Source organism: Schistocerca piceifrons, chromosome X, assembly GCF_021461385.2.
Source record: "Schistocerca piceifrons isolate TAMUIC-IGC-003096 chromosome X, iqSchPice1.1, whole genome shotgun sequence".
NCBI classification, from domain to species: Eukaryota; Metazoa; Arthropoda; class Insecta; order Orthoptera; family Acrididae; genus Schistocerca; species Schistocerca piceifrons.
The window spans coordinates 251,281,282-251,308,801 of NC_060149.1; the positions used below are offsets into that span (position 1 = coordinate 251,281,282).

The 27,520-nt window shown below is 38.4% G+C and overlaps 1 protein-coding gene across 2 annotated transcripts in view; it reads right to left on the reverse strand.

The window, feature by feature from the left end:
- LOC124721587 (baculoviral IAP repeat-containing protein 7-like) overlaps window positions 1–18,407 on the reverse strand; it is a 97,756-nt gene extending 79,349 nt beyond the window's left edge. Inside the window, exons 1-2 of one of the 2 annotated variants that reach the window (XM_047246637.1) lie at window positions 18,296–18,407; window positions 6,244–6,869 (exon numbers count right to left, since the gene is read on the reverse strand). In XM_047246637.1, the coding sequence (XP_047102593.1) occupies window positions 6,244–6,823 (580 nt within the window). In that variant the 5' untranslated portion in view covers window positions 6,824–6,869; window positions 18,296–18,407. Of the gene's footprint in view, window positions 1–6,243; window positions 6,870–18,138; window positions 18,265–18,295 lie in introns of those variants that run through there. The other variant, XM_047246636.1, reaches the window with a different exon arrangement.
- Window positions 18,408–27,520: the final 9,113 nt, after the last annotated feature.

The following is a 27,520-nucleotide window of genomic DNA, read 5'->3' on the forward strand; positions in this document are numbered from 1 at the left end:
CACATGGAAAGTGGTCACTCAAGTGTGTATCAGCAAGGGCGAACACTTCGAAGCGGTGAGCTAGCAGAACAGTACCGACTGAAAGGTACAAATGAGAGAATTTGTCGTGGAGGCAGACAAAAATGTAGGGTCCCCAGTGTTGAGGCAAACAAGATCCACTTGGTGGAAGATGTCTAGCAATAGTGAGCCACGCGGACGAGGATGTGGAGATCCCCAAAGCAGGTGGTGGGCATTGAAGACCCCAACCAGCAAATAGGGGGGTGGAAGCTGACCAAGAAGATGAAGGAGATCAGCTCGTGCCATTGGTGTGGACAATGGAATGTATACAGTACAAAGAGAGAAGGTGTATCCAGAAAGGGAAAGACGGACAGCGACTGCTTGGAAGGAAGTGTTTAAGGGGATTGGGTGATTGAGAGTATCATGGAGAAGAATCATGAGTCCATGTGCTGGAGTGCCTTCAACAGAGGGGAGATCAAATCGGACTGACTGAAAATGGGGGAAAACAAAGTGGTTGTGGGGATGCAGCTTTGTTTCCTGAAGACAGAAGATGACCGGCGAGTAGGATCGTAAGAGGATCGTCAATTCATCCCGATTGGCTCAAATGCTGCGGATATTCCAATGGATAATGGACATAGGGTGGACAGAAAATGGAAGAATGTGACCAAGGTTGCCCTCAACTCAATGACTGCTCAGAGCTTGCGACCGACAGCGTGGAATGGCACTCAGCCGAAGGCAGAAGATCCTGATCCATAGGTTGTTCAGGCGATCGGCCGCCAGCAGTGCGCCTCGGCGACACAGAAGATGGCCGAGGGCGGTTACTGCCAGGTGGTGCTGTAGATGAGACACGCCTTGGCGGAGGAGGAGAGGAACTGGGTTTCTTATTAGCCTTCTTGGAAACATGATGTTTAGATGATGGAGGAACCGATGGTTGTGAAGTTTGGGTACGTAAAAAATCTTCACGAGTATGCTCTTTTTTGGAAGTCCAGGTGTCTGACTTTTGGGATCGAGATTTAGCAGAACCCGATGAACGGTGAGCCATAGAGTGAGCAGGCGAAAGTGGGGAGGTTGAACGGGCAATCTTTGCGCTGGCCGATCTGACGACCGTGTCACTAAAGGTGAGATCACAAGTCTGTGTGGCCGCCTCCTTTGTTGGCCAAGGAGAGGCAAGGACAGTGCTGTATTTTCCTGTCTGAGGCACAGTGGGCTTTCGACTGGCGAATAATTTTCGAGCAGCAAAGGTCGACACCTTTTCCTTCACTCTGATTTCCTGAATGAGCTTTCCGTCTTTAAAAATGGGGCAATCTCGAGAGGAAGCAGCGTGGTCACCCATACAGTTGATGCAATGAGGAGATGGAGGTGGACATTCACCCTCATGGGCATCCTTGCCACACTTAACACATTTGGCCGGGTTGGAACAGGACTGGCTGGTATGATTGAATCGCTGACACTGATAGCAACGCGTAGGGTTTGGGACGTAGGGGCGAATGGAAATTTTCTCATAGCCCACTTTTATGTTTGATGGGAGTAACTCTGTCAAATGTCAAGAAGACAGTACGGGTTGGAACGATGTTTGTGTCAACCCTTTTCATGACTATAAACAGCCGTTATGCCCTGGTCAGAGAGGTAGTGTTGAATTTCCTCGTCCGACAATCCGTCGAGGGAGTGTGTATAAACGACTCCACGTGAGGAATTTAAAGTGTGGTGTGCTTCCACCTGGACAGGGAAGGCGTGGAGCAGTGAAGTACGCAGCAATTTTTGTGCCTGGAGGGCACTGACTGTTCCTAACAACAAGGTGCCATTTCGTAATCTGGAACAAGACCTTACAGGACCTGCAATTGCGTCGACACCTTTCTGAATAATGAAAGGGTTGACCGTGGAAAAGTCTTGACTTTCGTCAGACCGAGAAACAACAAGGAGCTGTGGCAACGATGGAAGAACTGTCTGGGGCTGAGACTCAGTGAACTTACGCTTGTGAGCAGACATAGTGGAGGATGAGGAAACCATTGCGGAAGAATCCCCATGATTACCGGCGTCTCCGATGGCGCGCTCCTCCTTGTGGGGGCCCTCTCTGAGGGCACTCCTGCCTCATGTCACACCTCCCGAGAAACGGACAGAGGGACCAATCGGCACTTTCGGAAGGTATCAGCTCGGGTAATCACCCCTCCCTGGGCCTGGCCGTTACCAGGGGGTACGTACGTGTCCTACCTGTCTACCCGGGGTGGGGAATTACGCGTTACCCCGTCACCGGCTACGCATGGAAATGCCTGGGTCGGCCTTCAGACACGCACAGGGAGGAAAAAAGAGAAAGGGTAAAACAAAGAAAAGTAAAGGAAAGAAGAGAGGTCTCAAACGCCACAGTGGAGAAAAGGGTAAAGAGAAGAGGTAAGGAAAAAGGGAAGGACAAAGGAAGGCTGAAGACTTGCAAGCAGAGAAAGCGAAGAAAGCGTTACACTTTCGAGTGTCCGTCTCCGGACGTAGGCACAAAACATACTCCCAGAGGGGGAGAAAGGGAAAGAAAGAGGCGGAGGTGAGGGGGGAGGGGGGGGGGGCGGGGCGAAAATGGGGGATGGGGAAGGATGCGGAAAAGGGAGGTATGCAGCCCAGGAAGGAAGGAGGGCCACATTAGCTCGAGGTCCCGTGCTCGCTACGCACGTATCCACAAAAGATTTGTGGACCCCTGGGGGATCCTGATTGTCTGACCAATATATGACATGCCACAACTGCAAGTAATACAATAGACACCAGTCTTACACAAACCAAAATCATCTTTTATGGACACCAACAGGGCCTTAATCTTAGAAGGTGGTCAAAAAACACATTTCACATATTTCTGCAAAATATGGCCAATCCTGTTAGAAATGCTTCCTGCGTAAGACAAAAAGGCCATAGACTTAGGTGCCACTTCGTTGCTATCATCACTCACCCATTGCACAGAAGGCTGATAACTCAACGTATGTTTGATCTGCCCCTCACTATAACCATTCTGACGAAAGGTGACTTCGAGATGTGATAGCTCAGCTGCCAAACTTTCAGGGTCTGAGGTAACATGGGCCCTGTTAACCATGTACTCCTTCACACTGAGCTGGATGGTGCCAACTAGCAGATACAAGTCAGTGAGAGTAGGCTTCCTATAAACCGAATGTCCCAACATTCCATCAGTCTTCCTTCTGAGCAACACATCAGGGAAGGGAAGGCATCCATTCTTTTCCACCTCCATAGTGAACTGAATATTCAGTTGGATTGAATTCAGGTGTTCAAAAAAACAGGTTTAAATTCTCACTACCATGAGGCCAAACAAAAGTATCATCTACACACCTGGAAAAAACATGCAGGTTCAAGGATGCTGACTCCAACGCACATTCCTCAGAGTCCTCCATAAACAAATTGGCCTCCATAGTGAACTGAATATTGGGGTGGATTGAATTCAGGTGTTCCAAAAACGGGTTTAAAGTCTCACTACTCTTCGTAGTACTGACCATTGAATAAAAAGTAAGTGGAAGTCAGCACATGTCGAAACAAATTTGTTAACTCTACACCAAACTTAACCTTAATTAGCTGCAACGAATCACAGAGAGGAATGAGAGTGTATAGAGAAATCACATCAAAATTGACTAAAATATCAGAGTCTTTCAAACGCAATCCCTGCAATTGATGTAAGAAATCTGCAGAGTTCTTAATGTGGTGTTCACACCTACTTATTAGTGGCCTCAACGTATTAGCAAGATGCTTAGCTACACGATATGTCTGAGCATCAATATTAGGAACAATGGGCCTCAACGGGACAGCCTCTTTATGGACCTTAGGGAGGCCATATAATCTAGTTGGTACAGCACAGTAAGAATTAAGACTCTTGATGGTCTCCTGTGACAAAGAATATTTCTTCAGGAGGTTATTAGTCTCTCTCAACACACTTAGTAGGGTCAGCACCAATATTGCGATACACCAAATCAGAAGCTGAAGCGGCTGCTTTACGTTTACTCCGAGTCGATCCTGATGTTATTTTACCTGCAGACAAGGGAAATGCCACGGTTTTGTTGAACAAGCACGATTACATTCAAAAGACGCAGTGACTACTTTCCGATTCGGTGTATCGCAAAATTGGTGCTGACCCTACTAAGAGTGTTGAGAGAAAGAACTTTTCTTTAGGAGGTTATTAGTCTTTGTCACAGGAGACTATCAAGAGTCTTAATTCTTACTGTGCTGTACCACCTGGACTATATGGCCTCCCTAAGGTCCATAAAGAGGCTGTCCCGTTGAGGCCCATTGTTTCTAATATTGGTGCTCCAACATATTGTGTAGCTAAACATCTTGCTAGTTTGTTCAGCCCACTAGTAGGTAGGTGTGAACATCACATTAAGAACTCTGCAGATTTCTTACGTCAATTGCAGCGATTGCATTTGAATGACTGATATTTTAGTCAGTTTTGATATGGTTTCTCTTTTCACTTGCATTCCTATGATTTGTTGCAGCTAATTGAGGTTAAGTGTGGTGTAGAGTTAACAAATTTGTTTCGAAATGTTCTGACTTCCACTTACTTTTTATTCAATGGTCAGTACTACGAAGAGCAGTGAGACTTTAAACCCGTTTTTGGAACACCTGAATTCAATCCACCCCAATATTCAGTTCACTATGGAGGTGGAAAAGAACGGATGCCTTCCCTTCCTTGATGTGCTGGTCAGAAGGAAGACTGATGGTACACTGGGACATTCAGTTTATAGGAAGCCTTGTATCTGCGAGCTGATGGTTGGCACCATCCAGCTAAGTGTGAAGGAGTACTTGGTTAACAGGGCCCACATTATCTCAGACCCTGAAAGTTTGTCAGCTGAGCTATCACATCTCGAAGTCACCTTTCGTCAGAATGGTTATAGTGAGAGGCAGATCAAACGTGCGTTGCACTATCAGCCTTCCGTGCAACGGGTGAGTGATGATAGCCTTTTTGCCTTACGCAGGAAGCATTTCTAACAGGATTGGCCATATCTTGCAGAAATATGATGTGAAATGTGTTTTTCGACCACCTAAGATTAAGGCCCTGTTGGCGTCCGTAAAAGATGATCTTGGTTGGCTGGTGTCTATTTTATTCCTTGCAGTTGTGGCATGTCATACATTGGTCAATCAGGACTGTGGAAGACCGGTGTATTGAACATAAGCGTAGCACACGCTTACAACATCCGAGCAAATCCACTATTGCAGAACATTGCCGACACTTGTCATACTATGGAATAAAACAACACGGAGATTCTGGCTTGCATGTCAAGCTATTTGGATAGTGTCATTAAGGAAGCTGTTGAAATCAAACTATCAAGCAACCTTGTAAACAGAGATGGTGGATTTTGTCTAACTGCTGCTTGGAATCTGGCTCTGTCTCTCATCAAAAAACAGAGGGACAGAATTAGTGCTACCTCACCTGTTGATTAATAGTCACTATCGATATTTCTGATGTTGGTTTTCTTTGGTTGTGTGTTGGCTTTGGGGTTACTTATTCTATGTGTGGTATTTTCCTTGATTCTCCTCTGTGAACTGAGGTATTAATTTCCCGTGCACATTGCTTCCTCCTTGCAGTTGTTCCTTGAGAATGGCAGTGTGTGCTCCTGCTGAAATATCGACGGTGGTCGACGACGTCACCCGGCAGCAAACCCGTAAATTATTTGAACATTCAATTCGTCGGAAAAAGTTAAGGTCTCACGAAAACACTATGAACTTCTGCACTAACCTAATACCATACAGGAAAGAACAATCTCTTAACTACAGTACTGCCAACATCTGTTTAGAGGTAAGTCTCAATGGTGTCATTTTACACTTACGTTTCAAAATTATCTTTTTTTTTAGTTACTAAGCACAACTGTTGTGTACTGAAACAATAATTTATATCTATTCCCAGAAAATATAAATCTTAGTGCAAATACACATGCATGTTAAATCATCAGACCTATCCTCAAAGCCTTAGCACACTGAAAAATTCTCATACTGTACTGCATCAGAAGTTACAACTATGAAATAACAGGATGTAAGTAATGACAATACAAAAATTAATCCATATCACACAAATTTTAGAACTTTGGTTCACATGTTTCTGTAGCTCAAATTCATTTCTTACCACCACATGAAACACACAAAACTAATGTCCCACCCCCATTCTTATGAAATGATTCGGCTATGAACAACCCTAATATTCCAGTGACAATAAAAATGAATCAGTAGTTCTGGCCACAATTGATCCCTGCACAAACATCAATAACTGCTTACCCATCAGCTCTCCAGGTGCAGGAGCATCCATTCCAAATATTCCACAGGTATCACAAGCACGATTTTTCTGAGGCCGAAATGGTAATGTTGATTCATCTATTGGTACATTACCAACATCAAACCCAGATACAAAAGGACATGTGGGAGACCATTTCTTATGTTCCTGGAATGGATCATCACCCCTAACCCAATGTCCAATTTCAGCGTGACAAAAAGCACACTTCACACCATCACTGCCCCAGTAATACACAAATCCAGCAGCAGCTAGTTTTTCTTTGTCCATGAAGGAAACTGACCAGTTGCGGAATGTTTTGAGGCGTTCTACTTCTGATTTATAGATGGACCAATCTATTTTCTGACCAGGTACTGCAATGGGCGAATTGACAGCAGCATCACCAGTGCTTGTATTTGCTGTGTTTGTAGCATCTGTTCTATCCTCTTGAGAGTTCACAAAAGTACTGGTAGCACCATCCACAGAATCTTTTTCATCTGGAGACTCATCATTAGGTGTTTGTGAGGTTGAGGCACTGACACCTTCAACACAGCCATCATTTGGTGCAGACTGACCTCCATGAGCCATCTGAGTGTCCGGTACAAACACCAAAATTGGTGCAGCTGCAAGATGCCTGGAGGAGGAAAAGAATAACAGTCACTGAACAAATGCAACTAATTTTCTTATAACAGTAATTTAAGATTGCATTTCAAATTTAATTATTACAAATTCAATTGCTACTATAACAACAAAAGGAGTGGCTGGTCAGCAATGTTATAGGATAATTAGGTTTAAATATGTTTCATGTATAGAATCAGTGGATGTATATTAACATTATCTTTAGAACAAAAATTAACAGAAACATTCAGCACAACAAAAGGAGCGATTTCTGAAGCAACGATAAACTGTTAACCTTCTCTAATAAAGAATGAAAATTGACATACAGGTAATTGTTTATTGTTCAGGGCTCAAAAGAAAGCCAATGTGCACTTGGTATGTCTGCCAGAGGGTCTCATCTGAGATGTACAGGTGGTCTTTGGTGGCTCTCCAGTATGCAGGGTGCAGTCATCTGCAAGTTGTGGCTCATGTCAGCACTAATGACAGCTGTTGCATCTGTTCCGAGGCCATTCTTAGTTCGCACTGGCAAGCTGGCAAAGGCTGCTGCTGGCCTCCCATCTCGGATGCAAGCAGAGCTTGAAATTTGCAGCATTGTTCCCAGAGCTGATTGTGGCCTTCGATTTGGAGCAGAGTCGAGGATCTCAACCAAAAGCTCCATCAACAGTCTTTGCTACAGATTCCTGGACTTGCATTATTGGGTGGGGAATTTTAGAACTCCCCTCGACAGGTCTGCGGTCCACTACACAAAGGAAGCAGCTAATTTAGTAGCATAGTACCTGTGGAGTGCACTTTTTTTTAAAGTTTTTTTAAATTTTATTTTTTAGGTAAGGTGGTAGTTTGACTAACACTTGGCAGCTGAAATACAGATAGTGAATTCAGACTGCGTTTTAGGTAAAGACACTGACTGTCAAAATTTTATCAGTAAACTGTGTAAGTATTCATAACAAAGTTTCCAAATTTACTGCTCTTCACAAAAGCTCATGCATTACAATTATTCTTGGGACTAAATTCGCTGAAACCTGAAGCAGAAAAGCTCCGAGATATTTAGCGAGACATGGAACATATATCAGGGATGTATTAAGTGCCACAAGAATGAGGAAGGGGGGGGGGGGGTGTCTTCATTGCAGTTGACAAAAATATTCTCTCTATTGAGGCCAAAGTTGAATGTGACAGTGAAGTTATCTGGTCACATAACAGGCCTAAGTGAAAAAAGTTAACTGTTGGAAGTTTTTGCCAGTCACCCGATTCCACTATCACAGTTCTAGAGTCATTCAAAAGTTAATGGTCAGTAGCACATCAATACCTAATCATGCAACACTAGTTGGAGGCGACTTCAATCTATCGAGTATAGACTGGGACATCGGTGGACTCACTGTAGGGGTTACAACAGGCAGTCTTGTAAAGCAATTCTGAACATTTTTCCGAAAACTGTTTTGGAGTTATTTCAGTAGCCCACACGCAATGGAAATATCTTAGACCTCGTACCTACAAACAGGTCGAACTTGTTGAGACCATCAGTACAGAGATGGGGACTGGTGGTGATCATGAGGTCATCACAGTTACAAAAGTGGATAAATCAGTCAAGAACGCTACAAGAGTGTTTCTGCTAAAAAGAGCAGAGAAAGAATTGCTAGCATCTCTATCAGACAGCAAACTGACATCACTTAGTTCCAGTAAGATGGACAGAAGAATTATGGGAAAAGTTTTAAGCACATTATAAATTGTGGTACGGATGACTATGTGCCCTGTAAGTGGATCCACCACGGTTTACCAATGTAATTGAGAAAATTCTAAGGAAGCAAAGCCTGTTGTACTCTTAGTTCAAAAGAGAATGTGCAAATGACGACAGGCAAAGGTTAGTACAGATTCATACGCCTTGTGAAAAGATCTATGTGCAAAGCATACTGCAACTAACAATCATACCTCAGCAAAAGATTTTGTCGAGTACCCAAGAATATTCTGGTCCTATATAAAATTGCTAAGTGGGTCTAGGGTTTCCATCTAGTCATTTGTTGACCAGTCTGATGTGGGGGTAAAAAAATAGCAAAAGGAAAGCCAAAGTTTCAAATTTATCATTTAAGGAATCATTCAGACAGAAAATTCATACAAACATACTATCGTTTGACTATCTATCACAGTCTGATATGGATGACAAAGCATCCCTGGAGTAGATAAACTGGAAGACTTTAAAACAAGTATGTCACCAGGTGTGGATAGAATCCCAATTCAGTATTACACACAGACCTCTGCAGCACTGTCCCCCTTATGTATCTTGCATTTATTGTAAATATCTCAACCAGTGCAAAGTCCCAAGCAACTCGACAAAAGCCTATGCGATTCCTGTAAATAAGAAGGACAAAACAATGGACCCACAAAATTACAGACCAATATCCCTAACATGGTTTGCTGTAGAATCTTAACATTCTCAGTTCAAATATAATACATTTTCTTGAGAACAAAAGATCATGTTCATGAACCAGCATGGTTTTAAAAAGCATTGCTTGCACAAAACTCTGCTCGCCCTTTTCTCACATGCTGTACTGTGAACTGTGGATGAAGGGTAACAGTCAGATTCCATATTACTACATTTCTGACAAGCATTTGACATGGTACCTCAATGCAGACTTAAAAGGTACAAGCTAATAGTACAGATTCTCAGATATGTGAATGACTCTAGGATTTCTTAAGTAATAGAAACCAGTACACTGTCCTTGACAGCAAGTTGTTCAGAGGCAAGAGTACCTGCAGGAGTGCCCCAGGGAAGTGTGATAGGACCACTTACTTTCTATATACATAAATGATCTGTCGGACAGGGTGGGCAGGCTTATGACGCTGCAGTGTACAGGAAGGAGTCTTAGTTTAGTGACTGTAGGAGGATACAAGATGACAGACTACATTTCTAGTTGGTGTCAGGAATGGGAAAATTTAAGTTAATGTGGATGTGTAGGAAAAAGAACTCATACACTTCAGATACAGTATTAATAGTGCCCTACTTGACACGGTCACATCACTTAAATATTTGGGCGTAATGTTGCAAAGTGATATGAAATTGAAGGGGCATGTGAGGACTGTGATAGGAAAGGTGAATGGTTGACTTCAATTGATTGGGAGAATTTTGGGAAAGTTATCTTTAAAGAAGACCACATAAGGAACACTAGTGTGACCTTTTCTCAAGTACTGCACAAGTGTTGGGATGCACACCTGGTCAGATTAAAGGAAGAAGGCAAAACAATTGAGAGGTGGGCTGCTATACATGTTACCAGTAGGTTTGGACAACAAGATAGTATTTTGGTTGGTTGGTTGGTTAGTTGCGTGATTCATCAATCGCATAGTACAGTAGCCGTTATGATGTGGAACATGTCAAGTGCACAAGAAATGCACATATGAAACAAGATTTTTTTACTTACACACACACACACACACACACACACACACACACACACACACACACACACACACACACACACACACACAAAAAGCATATTTTACCCCTTTCTGTGCCAAAAACAGGTTGAGTAAAGAATAGTGTAAGTCTCTTTTTTCTGGTATTATAATCATGAATGTCACTGTTTTTAAATTGGTCCACATTGTTGAGAACAAATTTCATTAGTGAATAAATGTACTGTGAGGCTGTTGTGAGAATTCCCAAGCTTTTAAAAAGATGCCTACAAGATGTGTGACTATGAACCCGACATTATTCTAGCCACTTTCTTTTGAGCAGTGAATACTTTGTCTAAATGTTGAGTTACCCCAAAATATTATTCCGTACAACATCAGAGAGTGAAAGCATGCAAAGTATGTCAGCTTACTAATTTCTAAAATTGGCACTTATTCTGATTGAAAAAGTTGCAGAAACTAGTCGCTTTAGAAGATCCAAAATATGACTTTTCCAATTAAGATTCTCATCTACATGTACACCCAAAAACTTAGTATTCTCTACCCTGTCTACTGACTACTGTTGCTGTGTTATATTTACTGAAGGAACTGTACTTTTTGCAGCAGGAAATTTGATGTACTGTGTTTTTTCAAAGTTTAGAGCAAGCCAATTTGCAGAAAACCAATTAATGACTTTTCCAAAGACCTTATTTGTATCTCTCAATTGGAGTTTCTTTTGCCAGATTAATAATTATGCTTTTATCACCAGCAAAAATTGACAGTTCAGCTTCCTGTTTCAGATAGGAAGGGAGGTCGTTCACATATATCAAGAACAGATGGGAACCCATGATTGAACCCTGCGGAACCTCTAATGTAATTTCACCCCAGTTAGATGAAGTGGCAAACTTATTTAAATCACTTGACCCATATAAGGAAACTGTTTGCTTCCTCTTCTGTAAGTACAACTTAAAACACTCATATGCTATTCCATTTGTACCATAGAACTGTAATTTCTGTAACATAATGTCATGAGTCACACAATCAAATGCTTTAGGCAAGTCACAGAAAATTCCTATTGGTGACATTTTACTATTTAAAGACTATTATATGGACAGTGAACTTTTATATAGTTGTCTGAGTGGAACAGTATTTTTGAAATCTGAACTGTGATTTACTAAGTATCCCATTACTGTTGAGATGGCTAACCACTCGAGTACATTACTTTCTCCAAGATTTTTGAAAATGCTGTAAGCAAGGATACTGGCCGATAATTATTGATATCTGTGGTGTTCCCCTTTTTGTAGAGCAGCCTGACAATGGCATATTTTAACCTGTCTGGGGAAATACCTTGAGTTAGTGATGCATTACATACATGACTCATAACATCAGCTATAATTGCTCCACATTGTTTTAACATCATCTTAGAGAGGTCATCTACCCCAACAGAACATTTATATTTCAAAGATTTAATAATTTTACTTATTTCACAAGAGGATGTTTGGTGAAAATCTAACAATTTTTTCAAACTGACTGTACTGCCTGGCTTTTTCTTTTGAACTGTTCTGACCAATTTTTTTCTCTTACACTTAAGAAATGGTTATTAAATACATTAGCATTTGTGTACTGTTGGTTAGGATGGTCTCATTCTCCTTGATAGTAATACTACCTTCCCCAGAGGTTACTTTTCCTGTTTCCCTTCTAACAACATTCCATATTGATTTGATTTTATTGCTGGAGTTGTTAATTTCTTCTCTAACATACATATTTCTTGATTTCCTTACAACTCTTCTCAGTATCTTACAATAATTTTTATAGTGTAAAACTACTTTTGGATCTTTACTAGTTCTTGCTGTATCATAAAAGTTTCCTTTTTCTTTCTGGAGACACTTTAATACCTGTAGAAATCCAAGGTTTCTTTGAAAAGCGTGTGGTGTTACATTTAGTAATTTTCTTTGGGAAACAATGTTCAAAAAGGAATATAAATTTATCAAGAAATATGTTGCATTTATTATTAGCATTTGGCTCATTATATACATTTCCCCAATTAACATTTCTTAAGCTTTCTTTGAAGTGCTCTATAGATACGTGGTTGAGCCACCTCACACTTTTACTTAATGGTTTATAAACTGTACACCCTGTTAGGGGAAAGCATGTGTGTTTTCATCCTCTTTCTGTACAAATACATTATCTATTAGCATGCTATTGTCTTGAGCTATACATGTAGGGAAACTGATCACTGATTCGAAGTTATATGTTGTTAATAACACTTCTAGTTCACTTTTCCTCTCAGAATTTAGAAAGTTTACATTGAAATCAGTTCAGTTGTTGTAAGATAAGTAAAGTCTTAACATGACTATTGCCACATGCAAGTACATTTTCAACTGCTTACTAGTACTCATACTTAACAAGTTTCTGGAAACAATGCTGAAGTTGGTTGGTTTATTTGTGGAGAGGACCAAACAGTGTCGCCATCGGTCCCATCGGATTAAGGAAGGAATTTGGACATTCCCTTTCAGAGGAACCATCCCGGCATTTGCCTCAAGCAGTTTAGGAAAATCACAGAAAACCTAAACCAGGATCGCCAGATGCAGGTTTGAACTGTCATCCTCCCAAATGCAAGTCCAGTGTGATAACCACTGCGCCACTCTGATCGGTGGAAATAGTGCCAAAAGATGAATAAAGCCATTAGTCAGCTGATGAAAAGAAACACATGGAGATGACTATTTCAACAGAAATGGTTATTACTGGAAATGAAAGGAACTTTCAAATTATTTAAAGGATGTCTACAGAGAAAAAAATTCCCAAAACTAACACAATACTTTTAATTGCTCGAACTCACAAGAAGACAGACAAGAAAAAAAAAAAAAAATTCTGCATACACTATTAGCCTTTTAGCCACATTGTACCCAACATTAACTCAAAGTATCAACAACCTCTCAGAAAAACAGTTACATTTTAACTGGCCAAAACAATCTTGCTGTAAAAGTGGATGCAGCACAATGCACCCCTTATACATTGTGAGTAAAATTACATAAAATGCCAGTAAGAACAAGTTACCACATTGTCTGGGTCAGAACTGTGAGGAGGGAGAAAACAAAATGCATGCATAGTGAGATGTGTTGCTGCTCTCATTTTTGAAAAATCTTTAACTGAATAAAGACATTAAACTGCCATTTTCTACATGACCTTGTTCTCCCCTCCCCAGGAAAGTTTAACAGGTAGCTGAGTATTAGTAATGCATGGTCCACTGATCTCCACAAGACTGCTTCATATATCATTGTGCCAAAGCGAGTGTTCTTCAGTGATAAAAACTTATTCAGTTTTACAATTACTAATTAAGTCATTATTTAACAAACTGGTCGAAGTTTTTCACAGCCTTTTTGTCTGTTGAGTCTAGTGGTATGGCTCAAAGGGTCAGTTTGACCTATGACTTTGTGCATATTGTTACTTTCTAGCAAGAAGGATTGTCAGCATTGGAAGTTACACCACAGCATCATCATTTGAACATTCAACCACTATCATGAGATGAAACATTTGAATATCTGCATCATAGGGGACACCCACAATCAACAATACTGATGGGATAGCTACCTATAAATTATGCCTTGTAGGTACTCTGACGCCAATGCAACATATCTGTGTGCTGTCTTCTGGGGAGCAACCAAGCTGTGTTAACCCAAATAGGATGCAAATGCCTTGAGGAGGAGGAGGAGATTAGTGTTTAATGTCCCATCAACAATGAGGTCATTAGCGACAGAGCACCAGATCAGATTAGGGAAGGATGGGGAGGGAAAGCAGCCGTGGTGCCCCTTCAATGGAACTATCCAGCATTTGCCATAAGCGATTTAGTGAAATCAGAGAAAAACCTAAATCAGAATGGCCGGAAAGTTTAAATGGAAACCATCATTAGCAAGCATCTCCCTATGGAAACCATTATTAGCAAGCATCTCCCTTCACAGACAAAGTCTTGTTGATAATGTGGAGGATATATACTAATGCATATCTCCAGCACGTAGCACCCAAGATTCATTAGGGAGGTTTGTCAGTCATGCTTTGGGCCAGTATCATGGATGAATATATGACACCTGTCTTTAGTAACAACAGTAATTTGAGGACTGTGCAATAAATAGAGTGCATAATCCAACCTATTTTCCAACCCAACAGGCAACATTCTGGCGATGGGTTCATCTTTTGAGAGGATCCTGAACACTCAGCATCTGCCTGAAGAATACCTTCCTCCACAAGTCCAGAATCAACTGAATGGAATTTTCTGCCAAGATGAACCAGACTGAACATGCTTGGGACTAGCCGAAACTTAATGTGTCAGAGGAATCTTCTGCACACTGGATGACCTCAGAATGGTTCTCACTACAGAGTAGGGCAGGATTGAGCAACAGCTTGGCCACCTTGTTGACAGCCTACTAAGGAGGATCCCAGAAAGTTATAACACACAGAGAGGAGAACACACTAGCAAATGGTACATCAGATGGTTTTGATTTCACAAATGTAAACATTTCACCAAACAGTATATCTATCTATCTATTCCTCCTCCACCCCCCCCCCCCCCCCCCAAAAAAAAGAAAAGAAGAAGAAGGGGAGAGAGTATTCCTGCCTTACCAGCTGCAAGTCTAGGCCTACACAATTTCACAAACATGCAACTTTTTTGACCTGCCTATCTCGGCCAACTCTGGTATAACAATAACAGTCTCTCTGAATCACAGAAATTAACATGCTGAGCACTCACTTTTTCCCTATCATTCTTTCACTACAACTATACAGCTTTATATTTGTTCTGTGAGCTCACAATTCTCTTTACATTATGAGCAGATTTAATCTGTAATCACGTACTTGACACACTCCACATATCTTCAGCTTTATACCTCCACACTAATTTTGCCCACATCATATTACATACACAGTGATTTGTCATTTACATCTCATTATCAGGAATCTTTTAATGAATGAATTGAGAAACCCAACTTCAATTTCTCCAACTGCCCTCCTGCCAATATTTGATGATTTGAGCAGATAAGGTACGTGGGCAACTCCTTTGATTTGAGTGGGGTATCTGAGGAACTCAATAGCAGATTATGATCCCTTCAGCCTTATAATGTGCCAGTAGACACATTCTGGGAGCGATATGGATAGTTGGGTCAACAGCTGTGATGCTGTCAAGAATTATGGCAAACAGTGTAATGAGACTACTAAGAAAAGAATTTAGAACATGCACAGGTGTAGGTAGATTGGTGGGAGGAGGAAGTGGGTGAACAAAGGTTCTTCCAGAATATGGCCAGTGTGAAAAACATTTCAGGACTATTTCCTTCATCCCCTTGCATCACCACAAGAGGAGATCATGAAAATTCATTCCATGTATTATGGGCAACTGACAATGTACATACACTTAAAGTATATGGAGGTACAATTTGGGTTTTAAAGAGTGAGATGTAGATGCTTTGATTGTACTAGCTAGGATATGTGGCAACAATTCATCATGATGTGATCTATGCCATAGTGTAAGTGAGACTTTACATGTTTTAAGGATGTTTTGGACTGTTGGGGTTGTTCTGCAGATGCAGTTCTCTTGATGTAGTAACTGGCTTTGTGAGAGGTAGGTATGACCAATACAGATGTGACAGACTACTATATCTTCTCTTCAAGAGAGGTGAAGTGACAGTCCGTTTCTTGGTGGAGGCTTTTATCATTAAGATTTTCCTTGGATTTTGCTCTCCCACTCTTCCAGCTTTTGTATGATTCTGCATCTGTGAGGTGCCTGTTACGACAGCTTCAGGGATTAGTACTGCCAACAGGTCCACTGTGGCAGAGGTTTCACTGGCTAATAATTGCACAATCACCATCCAGGACACTCAAAGGAACAAGAGTTTTTTGTACCGTTCATGTCATTTAAATGTTGGAGAATGTCAAAGGTCAAAGGATGGGTAATTTTCAAACATCTTCAAATGACAGATTTACAACCACTTCCAGTATGTACTTACATCCACATCTCTATGGCAAGGAATTGTACAGGGACACCAAATTTAACCACATGTTATGCATTCATCTAACACTTCATGCACAAGTGAGTTTTAGCACAGACACATGACCTCCTAGGCTTTCCACACTAATTGTTACTTTTCATGTAAGTATTACTGTTCAAACGCTGGATATAGCTTGTGCAGGAATTCTGTGAACACGGTAGTGTTAATTTCTCCTCTACCCCCACTATATTTCTCAAGTTCTCATCCCATCATTCCTAGCTGTGTTCTCATTGTTCCACATCGAATTAATGCCAATTCCTTTTATACTTCTGTAGCGTTTCTGAATTTTTGTAACTAATTTCATTGCAGTTCTGTTACTATTATGTTTAATGCTCAGTTTGTCCAATATTTTTGTGCAATTTACTTGCCCTGCTCAGTAGCAGCAAATAATTTTTCTATCATTTCTCATACACAACTAAGTTTGTAGTGTCTCAATATAAGCAAGTTTAACTTTCACTTCTGTTAAGTTGTGTAATTTTAATCATTCAAATTTAACATCACTTTAAAACCATGTGACAATGTATACACAGTCTTTATTATGGTGGTGCACCAACATTGGTTAGGTAGGAAGTTGCCAATCTGAATAAATAGGAAAAACCAAGAAATGTGAAATCCAAAATAAAGGTGGTGTTAACAGACTAATCTGCAGTACAGCTTCATTTTATGTTTGATTCCTTGTATATACCATTACCACTACTGAAACTGCAAGGTAAATTCTGAACTGTATTACATAAACAGCAAATGGAGTATTTTACTACAAGGATACTGATGCATACATTCCACTCACTGCTATGTTAATTTCAAACTCAGTATCACTACTAAAAATGGACAGTACTTTAACTTCCTATCAGTTTTATAAATTATTTAAAACTGAGAACTACCTCATTTATGGAATGAACTTACCATACCTGTAAGAGAATCAGTCCACTAACTGCCTAAATGTGTTTTAGGGTCACAGTAAGAAATCTAGATCAATAGCTGGAGAGGACTATGTAAGCCACTACTTTCTAATAATGGTGGTGAATTCTTATAGTCGGACTTAATATAAACAGGATATAATTTTTTTCCATTTTCTTGTTGACAATAAAACTTACATCTTGTTTCATACCTCAGCAGTAGAAGATACATTTAAACTACTTATTTATATTTGAAATTTACTTTAGCTTCCAATTCAGTATTCAAACAGTGACCTTTGATCCTGAATGTCCTACATTGCATTATCCAAATTACATTTAATGAAACTGACAAAACTAGAACATCTTTAGGAGCTTATTCCTAACCTTGCTAAAATGAAATGGGTGATCGGTGGTTGAACACCTCAACTGACTTACATTTACCTCCCATGATGTGTAAGATTTTAAATAGCAAGTAGAACTCTCTCGTTGGCTGAAATAGTTTGGCTTCGTTGATACATTACGAATTAACGACTTAATTGCCGTTGTCCTCCTCACCTCATAGCAGCATTACAAGACTAAGTAGCCGACGTGATATCGGAATCAATAACAATTAGAAGACGTATTATAAAGTTTTGTGTGCACACAACTGGCCAATATGGATAGCAAGCAACTGGATTTCAATAAATAACTTACACCTACTGTCAAATGGGGGTTACCAATCCACATTCTCTGTCAAGCGTTAAACAAATCGAGGCCAACTACTTAAATGACTGAACAATGGAAAGTAACAAAGATTATTTGCCAAGACAAAGTACACATAATTTACAAATGTTCCTTTAAACTTGTTTTCAGAAGATCAATTTGACAGCAGGCAAAAATTTGCTGCTGCGGCAACACCACCATTGCGAAGAAAGTGCAGGCATGTCATGGCAATTAACTTAATCGCCCTACACAAACATTTTCAATGTACTGGGCTTACCCTTGCACCTCTACCACATCCGCAAACCTTCACTTAAATAACAAGCATCGCCTTAGTTTACTACTCAAGCAGGTTCCCACCAGTCTACCAAAGAGAAACGCTTACACTGTCCCCAACACAGATTTTATACAGCATAAATTTTCACTTTGAAATTGACCTTTTATTATTCCCACATAATCATTGCCATAGACGACAAGCGATGAACAGACAGATTACTATCACAACAATTTTTCCGAACACTCTTTGTTTTATCGCTAGGGCTGAATTTGTGATATTGACAAGAATGTTATGTGCGTTACTGGGTGCCAGTCACAGACCGTAGTTCTCATTCATTCATTCATTCATTTCATTTCATTCATTCATACATTTTATTTGTACGAAGGGTCTTGATTATGTTAGGCTTGTACAGAGCAAATGAGACATGTCAATGTGATGAAGTGATAGTGCGTGATTTACGAGATGATTAGATTAGTCATATACCATGGATCTTACGAAAGGTGATCGCTGGGATGGGAAAAGAAATCAGGGATCTACATTTAAGTGCGCAACACAATTAAATGACATTAACTTAACGTATTACGATGCTAATTATAATTAAGCTGTACACTAAGCTATGACATTAAATTTATGAGTTTCTTTGACGAAACCCTTCAATCGAGTAGAAGACTCAGCCTAACAAAATTTGGATGTAGTAATAATTGAAACTTAGATGGCACAATTTTTTAAATCCATTTCTAGACTATTTTAGTCTATGCTGACACAAAATAGCTATAATATGATTTTACTAGAATTTACGTTACATCATGAAGGTTTCCGTAATTAAAAATTAACATTAGGCATATACATAATTAAGCAAAGATATATTACATCTACATAGTGAGGCCTACGAGGGCACTAGAATTTAATATGTCAGACATGCTTCGTCATCAAATTCTTACACACTATTAAACTTCTGTAGTTGAATTCTCTTAAGCACCTTAACAAAATAAAAACACTATTCCAATATTAGGTGTTTTAGATTGGATTTAAAGTTTGCCTCTGATTTACTTAATTTTATTTCTTGTGCGACGCTGTTCAAAGCTTTATAGCCATACACTTGACACTATCAGTACACGATGTTGTCTTACTTATTATTATCTGCAACTGACTTTTTGTTCTATGTTATGACCATGACTTATTTACTTGTGCGTAACTTGTCTAAATTTTGTCACGCGAAGCAGTTTATTTCAGATTTGCAGCGAGAAGGAAGTGGTAAAATCGTGTGCTGCGTGATGAGTGGTCTGCAGTGCTCAAGTTTCCCCTTAAAGAATATTAGCATTATGGCTTCTTTTTTGCATTTTGAAAATGGTTTGAGATTCAGTGCTTTTGCCCCAAAAAATTAAACCATAGGACTTGAGCGACTCAAAGCATGCATGTTAGATCGATTTCAAGGTATCTGTATTCACCACTTCTTTTATTGTCCTTAGCATTAAGCAAATGTTGCTCAACTTCCTAGCTGTCATTTCAATATGGGGTTTTCAGCTAAGTACATCAGTAATGTAGAGCAGAAGGAATTTTGTTAACTGCTTGTTTTCACAAAAGGCTACAGAAGGATTTTCTGCATTGAAATTTTGTGTAGTATGGAAGTTCAGGCACACTGTTTTGTGTATCAAGATTATTAAGTAACCTATTTGCCTCAAACCAACATTTCGGATGGTAAGTACTTTAGTTTCTTGTTGACATACCTTTGCTGCCAGTTGTCAATATATTAGTATCACCAGCATACAGGAAGGAACTGGCATTATGTAAACAGACAAGAAGATCATTTCTGTGGACAGTGAACCAAACTGGAATAAAGACTGACCCCTGAGGAACGCCATTCACTGTTCTGCCTATGACTGACTCTGAATGTAGCTCTTCACCAGATTTTGAATAGTTTATGACTTCAACAAACCGTCATCTCCCATTTGGGTAGCTGTAAAATCAACTGTGAGCAGTAGCACATATCATATACTAGAATAGATTTTCTACATCTACATACATATCCTGCAAACACCTGAGAAGTGCATGGAAGGTACTTTGCTCTGCATTTCAGGTAAGGGTTTCCTTTAATTCTATTGATGCCTGCAGTGGGGAAAGAACAACTGCTTAAATGCCTCTGTGCACACTGTAATTAATCTAACCTTGTCTCCGTGGTCCATACAGGAGCGAGACGTAGAGGGCAAAAGAGTATCTCTAGAATCTTCACTTCATAGTGTTTATTGAGATTTTGTAGGTAGACTTTCACGGAATAATAGGTATCCATCTTCAATATTTTACAAATTAAAGTTTTTCAGAATTTCTGTGATGCTCTACATTGAGCCAAACAAAACTGATTATTTGTGCTGCTTTTATTTGAATAAATTCAATATGCTTGGTTGTTCTTGTTTAGTATGGATTCCACATACAAGAGCAGTATTCTAAGATGAGATGTACAAGCGATTTGTGAGTAGTCTTTTTTATGGACTGACTGCATTTGCAGTATCCTGCCAATGCTATGAAATCTACCACGTGCCTTTCCTATAATTGAGTCGATGTGTTCATTCAATTTCATAAACCCATAAATTGTCACATCCATTTATTTGTAGAATTGAGTGATTAACCATGTCAAAACCCTTTGTCACATCATGGAAAAGACCAACAGCTGGCTGTTTTAGTGTGCTAAATTTTTGCAGTTCGCTATAAATGCAATCAAACAATGAACTGTTGTTTTATTTGTACAGATCCAAACTGGGAAGGTAAAATAATTTTATTTTTCCGAGAAACATCTATTATGAGTAAATACAGCATATTTTAACACTTCTAAAAGAACAGAAAGGATGGCGATCGGTCAGTAACTAATTCTCATATTTCATTTAGCTTTTGTGTATGCAGGTGCTACTGTTGCCGTTTGTTAGTGGCTAAGGGTGTATACCTTTTGTAAATGAAGCACTGATAATGTATGACAGATGTTTATGAATGAGGTGACAGCATTTATGAAGTAAAATTCGACCAGCAGATATTATCTTCCAAAGTTTTACTTTCATAATTTTTTCAATTTCATTTTATATTGTTGGAGATAAACATAATAATATTGTCAAGTTGTTGCTGAGAGACAATATGGACCTTTTGTTTACTGTTTTGCATATGAAATTATTTGCAATTTATGAAAAGTATGAGATGAAATCATTAGGAACATCATTCACACTGCCAATAGTTTTACCTTTAGAATTTAAATAGTTTTTTTAGGTGATATTGAATTTTCTTCCCCTAATGTAATTCACAATATTCCATATGGTTTTATGTTTAGAGGAAGTGCTTGACATTAACAGGTCTTTGTGGACTTTCTTGGCTAATTTCACCCTTTCTTAAAAATAAGTTTGTATTTTCTGATGAAGTATTTGAATTCATTGGTATGCTCTGCCTTATGCTCATGTATGCAGTAATCTCCTTTGTTTTGAAGATGTTTCAATGGAACAAACCATTTAAAACATCCATTTAAATTTATTTTTGCATTACATATCTAAATGATAAAACTATCTCACACTTTTGCATTAAAACATTTTCGATAAGTTTGTGACAGAGTAAAAAATTACTAAGAATGTATCAAGACGAAACTTCTCCAGGGGAATACACTAATATTACTCATCTTCTACATGCTGCAGTAACTACTATAATTAATTACATCTGTATTAAAACTCTACTTAAGGGGTTTAATTTCACTCTATATTTAAACAAATTTTCAAATTAATCCCTAGCTGAGAACACAATAGCAGATTTTTTCATAGTTACACATTTTGGCTGGTGAGTATATACTGAATTTAATTTTAATATTTCTGTACATACCTCAGAAATCATTCGAGACATCACAAGCATTAACAGAGGTATGGAACACACACATACAACATATACATATATAAAAAATAAAAGAATGGGAAATATCACAACAGGGGATAACCTTGGGAAACCTACAGATTAAATGCTTGGCTTTTGCAGACGATTTGGCGATCGTCACAAAAGGTACAAACTAAACAAAAGAAGCTATTGAAAAACTACATGAAATCGCTTCCAAAACTGGATTACAGATCTCTTACGAAAAGACACAGCCTATGAGAACAAAGACACTCTCATCTCTGAACACCAAGTATGGCACAATTTACAAAATGTAAAACTTCAAATACCTTGGTGAAACACTACAAATGAACGGACATAGCAGAGACTCAAACCATGAAAGAAAAACTAAAGTGGACAAGGCATACAAAGTAGTGTGGAATCATTACAACAAGAAGTGTATCTCACAAAAAGCCAAATTATACCACTGCGACATGGTGGTGCTCCCCAAAGCACTATATGCAGCACAGACCACACTAATCCCAGGGCATACACGTATCAGCCAACTAGAAAAAGTAGAATGGAAAATATTTAGGAAAATATTTGGCGCAACTAACAACAATGGAATATGGATCAAGAAACCTAAAGATGAACTATAGAAACATATGGAGACAATCACAGAAAAGTTTAGAAAACACAGACTACAATTCTATGGACATCACACAGACTGACCAAACAGATCTTTGACTGGGTAACCACTAGAAACAACAAATGGATGGCAGAGGTAAAGAACGACCTGAACCAACTCAACATCACACCAGACACAATAAATGACAGAACAAAATTCAGAAACATCATTAAGAATAATAAACTACATGAGATACACTGTGACAAACGAACAGACGTAAAATGGACAGAAGAACGCAAACAAGATCACAGCTGGAAGATGAAAGAAACCTGGGCAACCAAAAGGGCAACCAAGATGAAGCAGCAGACACAAAGCCGACAAGAAGCATGGACAGAGGACTGGAAACAGAAATGCAGCGTGTGAATGAGGGAAGTTTGGGCAGCAAGGAAGGCAGCAAAAGGAATTGGCCATGTCGTTTAGTCTAACTGCACTCTTTAAGGACAAAACACCACTAATAATAATAATAATATAACAAATTATTAATTTTTGCAGCATTACATATATTTAAAACACATTTCAAATGCAATAAAACACTGCATCACGCTACTGCACACTGATGTAGCACTTCTTAATTCTACAACTACAATAATAAACGTGTCAAAATCTGAATCATTTGCTTGGTCTCCATAAAAAATTCATCAGCTGCATAAGAATTCAGTTATGATAGAAATTCTGTGATTTTCCTTTTGCACATTGAACTGGTAGCTCCCTGATACACTGTAGTATGACAATGAAGAGGTTGATTTATGTACAAAGCATTTCTTTGTTACCAGATCATGTTTATTCCAGAAATTATTCATATGGCACATGCCATACTGCTGCTATCTGCAGTAGTTGCCCTTGATGTGCATTACTCACTGCAAGATATAGAAATATGGCAGAAGCAGAATTTTTAAATTTCTGAAGCTATGTCTACAAGAAGCTCTAAGTGCCATGATGTATATTAACCACAATTCCTTCTTTTGTAATTAAATACATTAGATGCATTCTTTAGATGATTCCACACAATGGTGTTACATATTGTAAGCTCATGTATTAAGATATAATAAAATTCAGTAATGGAATAGTATCAGAAATGTTTAGTTTTCTGAGAGCAAGTATACTTTTACTAATATTAACTATAATTTTTTCTATGTGCCTGTCCCTGTGCAGTTTGAAATCAATTGTTATCCCAAGAAAATTAACAGCTCTTAATTCCTGTTCCAAATGTGTGTAATAATTCTACTTACTATCTAGAACTTGTGCTTTGTCTTAATTCATACAGAGGGAATTTAAACTACACCAAGCTTCAGTATTATAAGCTGTCTGAGCCATTTTATATTTCAGCATCTCTATTGTTTCTGACGTTGCAGACAGATAGGTCATTGGCAAATAAATATGTGCAAGTAGCTGGTCTCATTATCGTTAAATGGCAAGTCATTAATGCAAATAGTATATATGAATGGACCCAGTATGAAACTTCGAGGACCACCAGTATGCACTGGGAAGAACCTGGACTATATACCATTAATAACAGCTTTCTACATTCCACTACTAAAATAAGACTTAAGTAATTCAACAGAATTTCCAATAACACTGTAAAATTCTCCTTTATTCAGTTATATTGCTGTATGCATGTGCTCACATCATCCATCAATACTTCTAGTAGGTGAACTGGTCTACATTGTAACACTGCTGAATTCAATTCCTAAACTTCACCACTGAAGCAGTTGCTCATATTTTTCAATGCATTACAAATATCTTGCATCTCAATCAGTCTGAAGCAGAAAGCAATACTATCGTTGGAGTGTTGAATTTCTTTATTATTTCCTGTACTTCATCAGTAAAAAAGATTATTGTAATGGGTAGCATTCAGATCGCTACATCCTCTCTGTTTACTCCTTTTGTTGTTACACTATTAATCATCGTCCCACAGGGTTCAGATCTTATTTTCAAATGTGAGCATTACTGCAACATTCTTTTTACACTTGTCTTCTTTCAAGGTCTGGACATACCTTTTATTTTTCTTAAGCATATTTTCTTTATTACCTCAGAGCCTGTAATTCAATGCCAATTATACTACTAAATTCACACTCTCTTAATCTTCAGCAGCTCTTCATTATACGTTTTTTAAATCTACTTGTCTTTTTCTCACTTAATTTCTTATGGGGTAATGTCATATTAACAATTCTGGACAGTGTTTCTAGAAGATCATCAACTTATCAGTGGAATATTTTCAGTATAGTTGCAACTTCTTACAATTATTTAAATGAAAGTTAGATGTTTCAGGGTCTGTTCATTTGCCATGTACATTATTTGCCCTGACAAACGTACTGAGTTAGTTTTACCATTTATTGAAAGATTGGTTCTAAGAACTAACACCCAGTGATCAGACACCCAAGTCTCAGTTATATATGACTTGAGGTGCTACAATTCAAATGAGGGAACTATATTATCTATACAACTTCCTAAGCCTCTGGGCTGTCGCTTCATTTTAGTAGTTCTTATGCAAAGAAAAACAGAATTGCATGAGCTCCTGACATATGCTGTGCTATTATTAGTAGACTACCGGAAATGTAATTTTAAATCGTTATAAATAATTATCCTACATCTATACAGGGTGTAACAGGTATAAGTACAGATATTTTTATATGTGGTACCTCAAAATTTACACACATCAATGAGTTGGTTGCTTCTTTTCTCTGTGTTGAATATTCCTCCCTCAAACATGTCACAAACTTTAAAACCTGATTTTTTCTGCACTGTCATGCTGCAGCACTATGCAGACTACACCTGCCCATATGGAATAGCCGTTATGTGTTCTTGCAATGACAGTTCAACTACAGACCTGCTGCCCAGGAGAAAATAATCACTAATGGCTTGCCACATGTACTTAGAGGTACTAACCAACCTAAAAACATATGACTCGTAATGGCTGTAATTATTAGTCTGCAAATAACATAAACACTTATGCAAATTTGTTCAGTACACAATCCTCAGTCACCAATAGAAATATCTGCACTTTTACCCATTACACCCTGTATTTGCAAGTACTTTCACATACAGACATTAATACAGATATTACTATATTAATAATCTCATCTGCTGCACTGCCTTGTGTTTCTGCTGAATAAAGAGCTAAAAATATGACACTTAAATCTCATGTACTCACTGCTGATACTTCACGTAACATTTCCACTGAAAAAGCACTCACCTCCTCCACAGTTTCAAAATTAATTCTCTTTTTTTAGGTAGATCGCATAACCACCACGATTTCTACTCGTTCTTTAGCATGGTTTATCCATCAGGAGAATACAAGTCTATGTCCACCTACTTCAGCCACTGTTTACTTGATGCAGAACACCGCTAAATTTTTTATTTAACATGAGCCATGTGCTGGAAATGTTGAAAATAAGTACTGTGAGATAGTAAACTAAGAGACAGAATATGAGGAAAAACCAGAAGAGAAAACAGAAGTCATGTTTTATTTTTCTTGGCAAACACGTTACACAGAAATAGAACTATAAAGCAGCATAACAAGCTAGTTTCAAATAATGTAGCATCTTTAAAATTGATAATGTTTCACCAAAATGCGGAATCAGCTACAAAGAAATAAAAAATCTTAGAATTTATTTCAAGTTTGTGGCGGTCCCACCTGCTTTTATTTATTCGTTGATTGATGTTTGTTGATTGTCCTTGGTGTCTTTGTACTGTGTTGCTACACTGGCAAAAAATGGGTTGTGGATTCCGACACTGACTACTTTAAATGATGTAGCTGATATATGCACAGTTACATTTTACAGTACTTTGCACTTTGCACAACCCTCTAATAATACACAGTTATATGTGTATGACCAGTGCACTACTGTTTAAACTTTCCACAAACCTCATTAATAGTTTGCAGGTGAAACTACACATAGTGCTACAATAGTTTCTTGTTGAACATCTACAAGCAGTAAAACCTAACCACAAAGTTCACAGTTCTTGAAGAATAATCAGGTACATATGGAGCAGTCACTGTCATTGGTTTTTACACACGGCCTAATTGTTTAAGACTTATTTCAGAGTTAAATTGAAGCATTGTTGTCGTTCTACGCAACACAGATTCCTCGTCCTAAACTCGGCTGTGGACTGACTGTCTCGTGACCAAAAATCGGGCTCTTATATATCATCACTATAATCAGTACTGAAACCACACATTATTCGAAGTAAAATTTACAGAAATTACAATTAAAACTTAAGTCATTAAATTAACTGAATACATCGAAAAATTGGTTCTTTGTAGTAGTTTCTTCTACTATGAGGCTTATGTCAAATTATTTGTCTAAATCGTCAAATTAAGAAATATATTTATGTAAACAATACTTTTGACAAAACTGTTAATTACTTTGGAATTAACGAGGGGCTGCCTTTGCTAACACGTTTTTGAATAGAGCTTAATAGGTACTTTAAGATTACTAGTACTTTGTCTTCCAAATGTTTACAGTTATTACAGAATTTATCCTTGTTTATATGTCAACAATAGAATTTAAGTTGCAGAACTATCACTGATTTCACCCTATAATGAAAGATACTAATTAGTAACAGTCAAAATAAATTAGAAAATCAATTACATACTTAACACTAAGCATAAAATTAGATCTGGTGTTATATTCTTTAAAACTGAGGGCCAATCTTTCTGTTTTATGGAAATGCAGATTATATTCACGTATGTAAATGATAATTAGTTAAAAGTAACAAAAAGAATTTAAGGAGGCAGATGGCAAAACAAGAGGGAATTAAAATTATTCCAGCGTGCGTTGTCACAAGGTGAACTATTAAATTGTGCTATGTTATATCTTACTAGACAGTGTCTTGAAGAACAAAAATAAATATTATGTTTTCAAA